Source organism: Orcinus orca, chromosome 19, assembly GCF_937001465.1.
Source record: "Orcinus orca chromosome 19, mOrcOrc1.1, whole genome shotgun sequence".
In the NCBI taxonomy this organism is placed as follows: Eukaryota; Metazoa; Chordata; class Mammalia; order Artiodactyla; family Delphinidae; genus Orcinus; species Orcinus orca.
Window position 1 is genome coordinate 16,663,078 of NC_064577.1, and position 12,256 is coordinate 16,675,333.

Consider the following 12,256-nt stretch of genomic DNA (forward strand, 5'->3'; position numbering starts at 1 on the left):
CCACAGCACACGCATTTGGTCTTAACTTCCAGAAAAGATCTCAAAGTTCTGAAGGTAATGAAACAATTCCCCCCTTTTCTTGAGGAACCCATCACACATCCGATGGAAATGGAGACCGCTCACAGTGAAGGACTGCTTTCCTGTGACACGCAAGCCACAGACATTTGTTGTCCTGATATCATGTCAGCTAAATTAAGTAATGTGGAATGTTTTTTTAAACCCCATCAGAGCGGAGTTTCATATCCGGAAAAGTCCACTGAAGCGTCCTAAATTATCATCAACAAATTTCCCGGCATATTAAAATGTTCATTTATTTCATTTATTTTAGAGTAATATTAGGACATTTTTAAATCAATAAGAATAACTTCCTTTTTAGAGATTTTAAATAAATTCGTTTTCTTGGCCTTTACCTCACATTTGTCCAAACGAAGAAACCATTGATTACACTGTTCTTGGGATGTAGTTTATAAAGTACTTTTAATTTTTTTCCCAGAGAGAGAAATTTATTGACACATCCTAACAACGGGCATTTTTAACTCTCAAACTCAGTTTCCAAGAGATTTTCTCCCAACTTCGCAGCAGCAACAGATCTGTCCCATTGTCAGGACGGTAGGGGGCGCTGCCACAACAAACTATTACGACAAATTGAGAGAATTTTCACTGGGCGAAAAAACAAGGCTAGACATCATGATTCTCCCATGTCAATGAGAGAAAATATTGTACAAATTTTTTTAAAAAATTATTGTAAAAAATATTGTACAAATTTTTTTCTCTTCTATAATTCACTTCAGGGTTCAAGTACTAGGGTTTTCTTTCTGTTCGTGTGTGTGTGTGTGTGTGTGTCTGGTCATAAATGTGTGTTAGAAACCCTATATTACAATTTTGGGGCTGACTCAAGAAGGTCTTACCGAATCCCTTTACCTAAAATACTGGCTAAACACAAGCAGCTAAAACGTGCCTAATAGTTAAATGGCATTCTGTGTGATTTTTTGTCATTGGTAAGTAAGTCTTCAGTCTTTTTCACAAACATCTAACTCCAAGTTCAGGGCCGAGATGAAAGAGAACTGTAGCAAAGTTTCATTAAATAATCTCATAATCCAGGCCCCATAGGTTGGACTTCTTAAATAGTTTTCCATGTAATTGATTTAAACTTCAATTTATGCGTCCAATAAAAGACCACTGCAAATGGTAAAACAAAGACACTGCTCCAACACTTGGAAAATTAAATTCACCAAACCATGAAGTCTACTGTGCAGTTATTTTTGTAACCACCATAAACTGCTTTATAAAACTCCTCTACCGAAGTAAACAGTCCAAGGAGATATTTACTTTATAGCATGCCTCCAGTTTCCAAACGAGACAGCAGCCTCAAAGTTCATGACTTTTTCTTCTTTTTTTCCTTTCCTTTTTTTTTTTTTTTTAAATACTTGTGTTTCTAGTTACCTTGAAACCTTCCTTCTCTTACACAAGCTCAGAAAGGTCAACGGAAAATAAGATCCAGCTCTGTGGATATACTGTGCCCCCGAATACTCATTTCTGGAAGAGGAAGAAACAGTCCTACTTTGTGGAAATAAAGGCTATATAGCAAAATGAAAATAAAGGGTTTTAGTACTAAATGTTTCACCATATTTAATAGCACCTCAGAGTCCAACATTGTCTTAGATGTTTTTGGGCAGTCGGCTTGAAAAGTGTTCACTTATAGCCCTGTACCAGGCCACATACAATGCAAACTGCTATAGATAAGAGTTTTAGGGGTCTTTAATCACTTCTTTCTTGTGTCCTTGATGGAAAAAACAGAGCTGCCTTTGTGCTAAGAAGAAGGACCTGTTGTTTCCAGATTCAACAGGTCATTTTTATAAGAACTTCCCAGAGGATACAACATAAATGACAGAAACACAAGGGGATTTTTTAAGTGGCTGATGATTTTAAATGATATATATTCTATAGTAAGGGAAGGCTGTTTTGTCTTCCTCTCCAACAAATGGAAAGTTACTGTTTTAAACATGTTTAATGTTCTAGTTCGACTTTTAGGACCAAATGTTTTCTCATGAGTTGGGTTACTGTAAATTTGCTTCCTGTGCTTGACCCTCGAGTAAATAAACTTGTCAAATCACATCCATTTCTCTTTTGGGGATGAATGGTTAATTGAGTGGGCTTTTGAAATATATTTAAATGGTATTGTAACTTTTGTCCTATGATTTCAGTCAAGATAACAAGGAGACTGCAAATTTAATGAACAAGATAAAACTTTATAAAATGGAAAATTCTGGCCTATTTTTCCATATACTCAGAGGAAAGAAAAAAAGGCCAATATTTTATGGCAAACAAAATCCAGGTGACACTAAGATTTATTAGAGTTTGGCTTATTCTATTATTAAAGGTGGTTTGAATTTGAGAAGACTGGTAAGTTTAAGATTAAGACCTAAATCAGACTTGTTTCCTACACTGCATTAGGAGGGTTTTTCACAATGTAACCAGGATCTCTATTTTTCCCCACGTTTCTTCCTTTCAAAAAATTTTGTCTACCTCATTTTTAAAGGGAATTGTTTGGAGATCTTTAGAAAAGTTTCTGCCAGTCCAGAATCAAAAGGTACTCTTCCCTACAAATACAGAAAGCATTTTATACGAAGTCATTCCTAGCCCCAAACAAAAGTTATTGCCAACGAAGCCATCTTTAAAGCACGCTGCTCTCACATATATCTCCCCAAAACCTAGAGTCTAGTTCTTGACACTTTAACTCAGTGTCTATATTACTTATTACCTAGGACAATTAGGCAAAGAGTTAAGGTAAATAAATAAACAGGCGATGGCAAAGCCTGCGTTAACCACAGGGAATCGCCCAGAAGATGAAGAAGAAATAAAAACAGGCTTCCTTGGGAAAGGGATCCACTAGGTCACGTATCTAGTAATTGGTGAACAGGTTTCTAACTTGGAAGACACATGCTTCTTCTTTTTTCTCTCTTTAGCTACGCACAGGGAAACTTTCACAAAGCAGGAGAAAATGATGAGATTGGCTATTTGGGGAAAAGGGAATTCCAAGAACTAAAGACAAAATCTGCAAGGCCAAAATTTCCCTCCGACCCGCTCCCTCTTCCCCGGGAGAAGGCAGGGTGGGGAAGGAAACCCCTCATCTTAAGGACAACTACCGATGACCCTCTGCCCTCTGCATGAAACCGGGGAGGGCGATGAACTGGGTGGGCGTCACCACGGGCTCCTCAAGCCCCTACCCCGGGCTCTGGCCGCCCCCCGCCTGCCCGCCTTGTCCGGCCCCAGCTCACCGGTACCAGGCGAGGCCCTTGTCGTAGCTGCGGTCGAAGAAGTGGGGCTCGGCGCCCACGGCGCGCACGTCGGGGTGCACGCGCAGGAACTCGAGCAGCGCCCGCGTGCCGCCCTTCTTCACGCCGATGATGATGGCCTGCGGCAGCTGCTTGCTGCCTTCGTCCAGCAGCAGGGCCAGGGTCCCCGGCGGCGTCTCGGCCACGCTGCTCCCGGCCCCGGAGCCGCCGGGACTCCCCGCCAGGCCAGGGGTCTCCTCTTCCCAGGCCGCCACCTCGCCGTCGTCCCGCAGCGCGGGCGGCCGGCGCCTCGGCCACGGCTGCACTTGCAGGAGGCGCTTCCTTCGCGCGACCGCGGGCCACGCCACCGGCTCCCCCGCGCCTCCCGCCAGGACGCCGCGACCCGGGGCCCCCGCCTCCTTGCCACCGCCCGACCGCCCCACGACGGGGCCCGACAGGGTCTGGCAGCGCTCGGCCAAGCAGTAGAAGACGTAGAGGGATGTGAGCAGGGAGCAGAGCATCAGCAAGAACTTCCGGAAGATGCTGCGGGACAGCGGCTCGGTCGAGGTGGGGTGGGAGCCGGCCGGGGCCGGAGGGGCCATCCTAGCCGGAGGCGACGTCGGGCAGCGCGCGGGCCATGCTAGGCCGGGACTTCGCCAGGTGCCGTGGCATCCTCCGGGGGGGCCGGCGCGCTGGCCGGAGGCCACATCGCCCTGCGCCCCTGCGGCCGTGCGAGCTGCCCGGGCGGCGGCAGCCGAGGCTCCTCGGGGAGACGGAGCCCCCGGAGCCCCGCGCTGGATCCCAGCCTCCGGTCGAGGGGGCGGGAAGGGGGACGTGGTGCCGTGCTTAAGAAACCATCGTCTGAGAATCGCCCAAGTCCTGAGCCCGGGGCCGCGCTCGGCGCCCCCGGTCCCCGAGAGTCGCCGGAATGGGGGTGTCGGCGGCGGTGGCAAAGGCGTGCGTCTCAAACCCGGGCCGAAACGGCCTCTCGGCGGGAGACCCAGCTCAGCGATCGTGCATCCCTCGCTCGGTCCCGGTGAGGGGACGTGCGGCTCCGAGGCCGCTGAGCTCCGTGCGCTGCAGACCGCGGCGGGGACTGTGCCTCCCAGCCACCGCTTCCTCGGTCCCCGGCCCGCCTGGGCGCGCGCTCTCGGCCCCGGGGCGAGGTCCCCCGAGTCCCTCTACCCGAGCGGGAGCCAGAGGACCCGCGCCGAGCCGTCCGACCCTCTTGGTGCGCGCCCAGCCGCTCCGGCGGCTCTCGGGCCCCACCTGGGAGCGGCGTGGACGAGCCGGGCTGCGCGGGACCTGTCAGCAGCCGTGGCCACTGCGCTCGCCGCCTCCCGGGCCGTCGCTGCAGCCACACGTGGGGCTCCGAGGGCAGCAAACTTGGAGGTGACGTCAACGGCCAGGGCCGGACAGGCCCCCGAACGAGCGCAGCGGGGAGAGGGGGGTGCGACGGCGAAAAGGTGGCACGGACCCCGAGGCGGCCGCCCAATGACATCGGAGAGGGCGGGGGCGACAGGGGCGACGCCCCTTCCCCACTCCGCCCACCCCTCCCCGCCAACCACAGCCGGCGGCCTCGCCCCCTCGGAGCGCTGCCGGGTCTGCGGCGGCTCCTGGGGCGTCTGACAGCCAGGGCAGCCGGATCCCCGGGGACCTGACTTCCACCCAGCCAGCCGCTCGCTGGATCAGGGGTTCCCAAACCTCTGCGACGCCGCTCTGCCCTTCGCAGCCCTGACCCCTCCGAGAGCCCCGGTTCCCTCCCTCCGGAGTCGCTACATCCTTCCCCCGCTCTGCCCCGCCCCCCGCCCCCTCCGCGAACCTTCAGAAGTTTTGTTGGCGGAGGTTCCCGGGACCAAGCCGCGCGCCACGCCCCCATTTGTCCTGGACTAACCGAATTCCTCCGCTGCGGCTTCGCCTTCCACCTACTCTGCTGTCCACTGCCGGCTCCGAAGCAAAGCCTTTTCTCCCCGCAGCAGTTTTTGGTGTTTTTTGTTTTTTCATTTGATTGTTTTCCTTTGTATTCGTTTAGGATGATCAGAGTTCCCCAGCACCTGGAAAGGAGCAACCTCTTAGGAAATGAGCCAATAAATAAGGGGAGAAATTAAGATTTAAAAAATTATATCAGGTACAATTCCAAATCCATATGCCCAGTTTTTGAGGGATTTTTTTAGTGTTGCTTACACTGGTGTGTGTGTGTGTGTGTGCGCGCGCACCCGCGCGCGCGCCCGCTCGCCAAGCTAAAGGAGTTATACGTCCTTTCCTAAGCGGTTTCCTCTTTCTCTTGCCTCCCCCGACCCTATATCCTCTCCCTGCGCTCCTCGGAGAGCAGGTCAGGAAGGGATACAAATCGCCTTGCTGTCTAATGGAGGGAGGTGGCCCGTGGAACCTGCATGAGGTGGTTTTTAATTCCAGTCCGATTTGTTCCTGATTTCTTGGCTTCCTCGTCTCGGCAGGACGCCCCGCAATGTGGGCGGTAGCCTGACCTCTTCGTACCCACCCTTGCAAGCTGTGCAGGCTGCTTTCGGGGCGCACTGCGGGTGCTGACCAGGGCTGGCAGCGGCAGCAGAGCTAGGGATGCAGGAAACTCACAGGGGAAACTTCTGCTTCCTGTGCTCTATCTGACGTGGAATTGAAGTCCTTTTTAACCTTCCAAAGGGGACCTGGTGGTTCTGACTCGGTGCCTGGGTAGAATCGCTGTGTTTGTGCCGGTTGGATAAATACCCAGGACTGGACGTGATTTTCTGTTTATGAAGTGCCAGTCCCAACCTATTCTGTAAACTAGTGAAGAGCTTGTTAGGTTCCACTGCCGCAGAGCAATGGCCTTTTATGTAAACTAGTGAAGAACTTGTTAGGTTCCACTGCCACAGAGCAATGGCCTTTTATGTGAACTAGTGAAGAGCTTGTTAGGTTCCACTGCCACAGAGCAATGGCCTTTTATGTGAACTAGTGAAGAGCTTGTTAGGTTCCACTGCCGTAGAGCAATGGCCTTTTATGTGAACTAGTGAAGAGCTTGTCAGGTTCCACTGCCGTAGAGCAATGGCCTTTTATGTGAACTAGTGAAGAGCTTGTCAGGTTCCACTGCCGTAGAGCAATGGCCTTGTACAAGGATGAACAGTAAGTCCTGCCAAGCTTTAAGGCCTCTTTGTGTCCTAAAATTGGACATCAGAAATCTAGTTGAGGTTTAATACTAACTTGAGCTTTAATATATTCTAGTTTGTCTCTTGGTATTTCAGTCTGACTTGCAAAAGTGAGACCAAAAAAACAAAAAGGCAGTTTTAAAGTTATTCTGAAAGTATACGCAATCCCATAAATGTTGACAAACATGCTTGGGTTTTCCCATCTGGAAAATGGTGGTCGCCAAGTTCCCTTCTAGCTCCAACACGGTAGGATATTATGCGTTTTGCTTTCACGTTCCCAGCACAGGTATTTCCTTTATGTGGGTATTAAACACCCACACTATGAAGGAGACAGGGTTCTAAGGACCACTCACACCATATCTAGCTCTAGGGCAGCTCTGTACATTAGAAATAAAATAGAAGCCATGAACACAAGCCTCACAGGTCATTTAAAATATCTAGTAGCCACCTTAAAAACGGTAGAAAGCAGCTGAAATTAATTTACTAATACAGCCAACATACCTAAAACTGATTTTACCATGCAGTCAATATAAAAACTACTGAGGTCATTATGTTCTTTCTTTTCACACCAAGTCTTCAAAATCCAGTGTGTGTTTTACACTCTCAGCACTGCTTTACAGGGACGGGCCACATGTCAAATGTTCAGTCGCCACAAGAGCTAGTGGCTCCCATGCTGGACGGCACGAATGAGGATGTTGTTTTTGGTGAGAGGAGTGTCTGGTGTTGATGTGCATGGATTCATGAATGGTTCTCCTCAAAGAATTTTGGGTGCTTCACTGGACCTTTCATACTGCCACCCTTCCCCCAGAAGACTGACATATCTCGGGAACAATGCTGTGGCGCTCCACTGCCCCATTCCTTGTTTTAGGAGCTTATGATCTTAATGAGACAAAACGTACCCACACTCTTTAGAAAGCAAAATCACATTGTGTTCAACTGAACACAGGTGTGCTGCCCACTCACCGGATTCACATCCAGCTCCGGGATGCGCCCTGTCCCTTCCTGTCCCAAAGCACATGGTGTTTCGACCTAGAATGTACACCCTCTTCATCCCTCAGGTGTCAGCTGTACACATCTTTAAGGACGCCTTCCCTCTGCATCCCCTGTCCCTGGTTTGATCATGTCTCCTAGTACAGATTCTCAAAGTTCCCGGCAGTTTCCTTACAGACTTGATGAGGGTTTGCAATGTTACAGGTGTGTGGTTATGTCTGCGTTTCCCCGTTAGAAGCTGAGTACTCCAAGGAGCCAGGAACCACTCCTCAGTAGCACACCTGGAACATCTAGCATATTAGTTGGTGCAAGGAGATGCCCGGTGAAGATCTGCTGATGAACTAATGAACCTAGAGGATTGGGGGCTGGGCATCCCAGTCTGAGAGAGCACCACCTAGAAGCCAGGAGATGGGAGGGAGCATCGTGCAGTGTAAACCGCTTGTGTTCAGTGTGAACCAAGTGTGGGCTGGCCTGGGGAAGGCACTGGGGGGACTCGAATTAGCACAAAAACAAGACTAGAGAAGAAAGCAGGAGTCCTGATAATTAGCTAGAAATAAGGAGGGAGATTTGGTGGAGGGGCTGGATTTCAACATGGGTCTTAAGGAATTGACTGGGGTGGGGGGACATGATATTTTAGGTCACAAGGAATAAGCACTAAGGTGTCTGCTGCAAGACACAGACAATAAACGTTGAGTAATGCCCTGTGACCAAATCTTCATTTATACTTATTTCAGCCGTAAGGAAGCGTTTCAGTGCTCTCTCTTTTAACTTAAGAGACAAAGATGTTAGGGTCTGCGATCTTCAGACTTCAAATTCGAGCGGCTGATTTCTTGTGCTCAGTCCAGGAAGAGTGAAGGTAACATTTTAGAAAATTACTCTGCGAGCTGAATGCTGGATTGGTTAGAAAAGCTTGGATGTAGACAACCCAGTGGAGAGTCCAGAGTTAGATGTGAGCCATGAAATCATAAAATCCCAAACTGTAACGTTAGCAGAGGGTACAAATAGAGAAAATCTGAACTATCTTACAAAGAAACATAAAGTCTGTGATAGGGCAGATGTCGCAGATGAAAGAATACTCAGAAGCCATTCCAAGTATCGCCACTGAATGGGTCCTTCTCCAGCTGGCCTGGCGTGTGTTTGCTAGTCAGCTTTTTTCGTCTATCTTTGCAGTTGGGCATGCTGGTGAATGCTCTAAATTGACTCGGGGACCCGCGAGTAGGACTGGAGAAATGGAGCTGAGTAGGTAGCAGTCAAATGGCCAAGTGGGAGTTGGAGGTGAATCAAGTCACTGTCAGAACTGAAGATACAGCACTGGACACAAGACCGTTCTCACCAAAGGATGAAGCAGACTTGACAAGAGGTCCCAGTGACTATTCTGATCATTATGATCCTTACTCATCTCATGTGGGGGGGGCAAAATGGTTTTCTCAATCTCAGATGACATGTTGATTAATATGTATTAATGGCTATCCTGTGAGTCATTAAGAGTTCCAATAAAATAGAAAGATCACCAAGAATTCCCAAAGTAAGTGGAGTTTAAGAAGGACCTTGTAGAAGAAGGAGTAAGAGTTTTGCAGATGGAGATGAGCATGGTGGTAGTTCCAGACCGAGAAACAAAATAAACAGAATTACAAGACAATATTAAAAAGTGTTCTTACCACTGTTGGTGATCAATATTAGTCTTTGTAGTTTGGACAAGAAAGGATGATGAGAGAGAGAGACTAGTGATATCCCCTGAAGGCCAGACATTGTGCTGGGTGCTGGAGCTGCTCCTACTAGGTCTCACTCTGAGTGGATGCTCAAGTCTTTGCTTGCCATTTCTAATGCTGGAAGAGGCCAGAGTTTCCCCAGATACAGCCCTAATCCTGGGAAATGTTCCATAGCAAAGTATTCTGTGATAGAATAAATTTGAAAGACTACCCTCTCTTGAGCATTCCTTAGAAACATTAGCATGTTACAGTCTCTGAAATGACTTTTCAGTAAAGATACCAGTTAAATTTTGCTTAATCCAATGTTTTCCAAGGCTTTTGGACCACGGACTCCCATTACCCATGCCCTATCCAGTAATATTCCTTGTTCTCAGGAACACGTATCAAGAAATGTAATCCTAAACTTTACAAAGGCTTGCTGTTGTCAGGAACCTCGAAGGACAAATGTTTTCTGAACGCACAGGGGCCTCAACTACAAATAGCGAGGGTTTGTTTTCCTTTGAGACCAGGTGGGGGACATTTCACCAAGTATCTGGACTTTTCTTTGTTCTATTATTTCTGCCGGGACCCACCTCCCCCGAGGGATAGGGCTTTAACTAAGGTCTTGACAAATGGTAATTTTCATGAATTATTGATTTAGCCAAAAATAAATGGAAAGCTTGATAATTACACAGAGATTTTCTCATGCGTCTTGCTTCTGTCCTGAGTCAATTCTTTCAGATTCTGTGACATATGAAAGAAATGGGTGCAGGTTTTGAAATACACCTTATTAAGAAGTGAATTAGCATGCAAAAGGATCAAGGGACATTTTCAGTAGACTGACCACTCAGTTCTCAAAATCTCCAGGCTACAATGTAAGTTAAGCAGGAAGAAATAAGAACTGTTAGTTAAAAAGCAGGACCTATTTAAATAAATAATAGAGAGCTAAAAGTTGATTCAAGGAGGGCTATACGGTTATTTTTTTTTTATTCTCAGTTTCTCTTCTGAGAGTAGAGGATGCTGAGTCCATAATTTTTTCTTTGGTTTATTATAATATTGGTATTTCTTTTATTTAAAAGATATCACATACTTTTTATGGTAGTAGACCAAAATTGAGTTTATATTTTAGGTGAACTTTAGAAGGATGTGGGGCATAAATAATGGACCTGAAGGATAAGGGGAGTCAGAGTGAGTTTCCTTGGTTCTCCACCTCTAGAGATTTTTAAGCTTTCCTTATGTTATAGGAGAAGGAGGTATGAGTCAGAGGGAAAGTAGGAGAGCGACAGCCTGGTGCTTCCTATCTGTCCCCCTCCCAAGGCAGGAGCTGGAGGAGAGACATCGACCCCCTAGATGAGCCAAGGGAATTTGAGAGCAAAGGAGCCTTGTGCCTCGGTCCCCAGGGAGCACCCAGGGAAGCGGCAAGCCTCAAAGAGAGAGAGCAGAAGAGGAGAAGGGCTGTGGATTCCTTAGAAAGCACCAGCAACAACTCCCTAGGGGCCCCTCAAAACTCCAGAGGCACAGAAGAAGAATCAGTCAGCTGAGATGGAGCAGGGTCTGGAGAAGCCTGGGCATCAGGAACAAGGCATGACGCAACCGTGGTAGGCGTGGGCTGGTGACCAAGGACAGGAAGGACAAAGTACAGCTCATCAGATGCCCAGTGGATGGGTAACAATGGCCGAAACCCAGACTCCCTATGATATCTTGGCATCTCTAAGACCAAACCAGAGATACGGAGTGAGAGCAGGACTGGGGGCAGGGGGAGGGAGGGGGAGACCCTGAGGGTCCCCAGAATGCACTGAGATTACATTTCTGCTACTGTGAAAACAGGTGCTAAAAATGGAAACCCAGCTTCAGAAGCATGAGACAGTTACTTTGTGCACACCTGATTTCCAGTTGGAGATCTGTGTGCTCATTATACTCCCTGAAGTAGGCATAGACCCCCCAGGCTTAGTTAACTCACCAGAACGTATAAGGCATGCCTTGACACACCCATGCACAGCACCTCTTTCAACAAAGGTTGTTACTTTCCTTTTTAGTTCTGATTATTATTTCTCCACAATCATATAGCTTTTCCAGATATATTATTAGGCAACTGAGGGCAAGACCGCAAGGTTCATCACTGCTGATATTTTCCTGCATACTGACTTGGTCATTTTATCCATCTGATCGCCCCTTCTCTTTAGCATTCTGCCCTTCAACTGCTGGCATAATAGTAGCTGGGGCTGCAAAGATAATGCTTATCTTTACTAATTAAACACTAAAAGCCCAAGCTCACCTCCGAGCTTTTTACAGCTTAGCCTCTGACACGGCTCTCGCTCTTTTAAAGGATTTGGAATAATTCAAATCCTAGACTACATAGGAATGTGATTTTTATAGACCCATTTGCCCAGGAAAAAAATAACGGTTTTAGACATGGATATATATTGATTTTAAAAAATAGTTCCGGGGCTTCCCTGGTGGCACAGTGGTTGAGAGTCCACCTGCCAATGCAGGGGACACGGGTTCGGGCCCAGGTCCGGGAGGATCCCGCATGCTGCGGAGCGGCTGAGCCTGCGTGTCTGGAGCCTGTGCTCTGCAACGGGAGAGGCCACAACAGTGAGAGGCCCACGTACCACAAAAAAAAAAAGAAAAAAAAGAAGTTCCTTCTTTGTATATGATTAGGTCTCTTTTTTTCCTTTACAAACAGGAGAATTCAATCCAGTGTACTAAACATCTCAAGAGATTATGAATGAGACCAGGGAAAGTTACCAAGAAAGGGTTATTCTGAGTACGTTTCTTACGTAAACAATTTCTCTATGTGTTGTAAGGTAACCATTCAATGTTTCCCCCCCCCCACCCCAAATGATGAACTAGTTTTCCTAATACCTATTCTTTCCTTGCTGACTTGAAATGACATGTTTCTCTTATATTTAGCTTGATACGTACTTGAATCTGTCCTGGGACATTTTATTTTGTTCTATTCATCTGTTACTTTCAGGACCACACTATCATGATAGTACTTACTATGTACCATCACTTTGAGACTCCAAACCCTAAACTACCATTCCAAAGTGTCTTGACTATTCTCACACCTTTATTTTCCTAGAAATTTAAGTTTCTTAGATCAATTACCCCCCAAAATATGCTGTTTCTATTTTTACTGGACTTTAATTTCATTTACTGA

General features: G+C 47.5%; 1 protein-coding gene across 1 annotated transcript in view; it reads right to left on the minus strand.

The window, feature by feature from the left end:
* HS3ST3A1 (heparan sulfate-glucosamine 3-sulfotransferase 3A1) overlaps positions 1-3,930 on the minus strand; it is a 90,346-nt gene extending 86,416 nt beyond the window's left edge. Inside the window, exon 1 of the mRNA XM_004266824.3 lies at positions 3,279-3,930. Within this exon, the coding sequence (XP_004266872.1) occupies positions 3,279-3,877 (599 nt within the window). The 5' untranslated portion in view covers positions 3,878-3,930. The remainder of the gene's footprint in view (positions 1-3,278) is intronic.
* Between the last annotated feature and the right edge of the window lie 8,326 nt (positions 3,931-12,256).